The 1,985-nt window shown below is 35.8% G+C and overlaps 1 protein-coding gene across 1 annotated transcript in view; it reads left to right on the top strand.

Moving 5' to 3' along the window:
* The window catches only part of LOC106878117 (uncharacterized), a 61,713-nt gene that overhangs the window by 40,727 nt on the left and 19,001 nt on the right, over positions 1–1,985 (top strand). The window contains exon 9 of the mRNA XM_052977766.1: positions 624–742. Within this exon, the coding sequence (XP_052833726.1) occupies positions 624–742 (119 nt within the window). The remainder of the gene's footprint in view (positions 1–623; positions 743–1,985) is intronic.

The following is a 1,985-nucleotide window of genomic DNA, read 5'->3' as shown; positions in this document are numbered from 1 at the left end:
TATATATATATATATATATATGTATGTATGTATGTATGTATATAGTTAGACCAAATTCACAGAAAGCGAAAGACGAAGGCAGGTGAAGAAACAACAAGCAGGTATATTAGTTTAACATTCAGGAAGAATGGAAAAGCCTTTGACGTTTTGAGACTATGCTCTTTGACAGACAGGATGGAAAGAAAAAAAATGGGGAAAACGAAAAATAAACAGACAGAAAAAATGTGTAGAGGTTAGCGTTTCAAAGGTGTGGTGTGTGTGTGTATGTGTGTGTGTGCGTGTATGTGTGTGTGTGTGTGTGTGTGTGAGTAGCTATGTATCTATGTGACTGTTTCCTGCGTGTACCCCACCACCACCACTACCAATTTACAACCGGCGTTGATTTGTTTACGTGTCCGGAACCTAGCGTTTCGGCACAAGAGCGCAATAGAATAACTAACATGTTATAAATTTAAGTACTTGGATTATTTGTTCGACTAAATCCTTTAAAGCGGGACCCCAGTATGGCCGTTGTCCAATCCCCCGAAGCAAGTAAATAATAAAAGATAACACTCAATGCAACCGTAACGTGTGTCTCATTTATAATCGCAATGTTTCTGTTCTATTTCTATGTCCTTCCATAGGCTGGACCAATTCATTTGTATTCTATGTGATTTATACAAAAGATGCGTTTGCAACCGCTGACAATCAAAACAGGAAATTTAATGACTACAGAAACACTGCTGAAAACATATCTAGAGCTGTGAGTAGCTATTTTTCCTCTATTTATTCTTCACAAAGTTTTGAGCAATCCTTCAATTTCATGTAAATTTTTTTATTATAACAACATAAAAACCAATATTAATTATATACATCCATCAATTACATAATGAATTCAATACATTTAGTAGATGACATGATTTAGTATTGTTGTGTCTTGGGAGTGTTATTACGCCGATAATAATAACACGCGCACTGATTCAATATCACTTCTTTAATATTAGTCAATACCTAACCGACTAACTATTCAATCATATCTTTAATGTGCTGGTTAAACAATCATTCGGCTGCTTTTTGCCAAAGTTCTTTCGTCGCTATTCATGACCTCATCAATGACATTAATCCTCTTTTCAAGTTCTGTCTTGCGTCTGTCTGAGAATTAGTCTTATGCCTGTGGGTATGTATGCCTCTATATATCTATGTAGATATGTATTTGCTTACAGGAGAAGGGAAAGGTGAGAGTAAACCAAAGTCTACAAATCAATCATTTCTTTGATGTTTCTCTTAACTCATAATACACATTATATAAAAATGACGAACAACTACCATTTGCCCACCAATTTTCAACCAATACCAGCGATACAATAAAGAACCAAGTAAAATAAAGTGCGTCTGTTTCTATTTTGATGTTGGATTTCTTAATGAGGATGAGGAGTAATAGAAGTTGTTGTTGGCTATATTCCATCGTAAATTGAATGTTTATGTTAAGTTCATTTAGAAGTGCTTGAAATTTTTAAAGTCTCTCTACACTTTCATGCCAAAGAATGAATCAGCCATCTAGATATCTCTAGATATCTCTTCCAGTTTTTATGTGAAGAGAGAACGAGTTTCCGTATTTTTTAAGTGCCTTAGGATAAAGAGTGATTTCTAGGTACCCCAAGATTAGGTTAACAAAGCAGGGAGCCATTCTCATACCCATCATAGTCTCCGATTTCTGCCGACAGAAGTTGTCTCTGAATACGAAGAGTTTATTCTCCAAGACGAATTTTAGCCCTTCTATTACGAATTCTTTTTTGATTCGGTGTGGGAATCCCTTGCAGTGATTCTCTAGCCACAACTGGATTGCCTCTATTCCTAGGTTGTGGGGGATATTAGTTTACAGGTTGATTACATCGAAGGGTACTAGTAGGTTTTTCATTGTTTCAATGAGGTGGTTGAGCATATCTAGGTATATATATATATATATATATATGCCTACACACACACACACACACACGCGCGCATAT

The sequence above is a fragment of the Octopus bimaculoides genome, chromosome 28 (genome assembly GCF_001194135.2).
Source record: "Octopus bimaculoides isolate UCB-OBI-ISO-001 chromosome 28, ASM119413v2, whole genome shotgun sequence".
NCBI lineage: Eukaryota > Metazoa > Mollusca > Cephalopoda > Octopoda > Octopodidae > Octopus > Octopus bimaculoides.
This window is presented reverse-complemented; position numbering and strand designations above follow the sequence as displayed.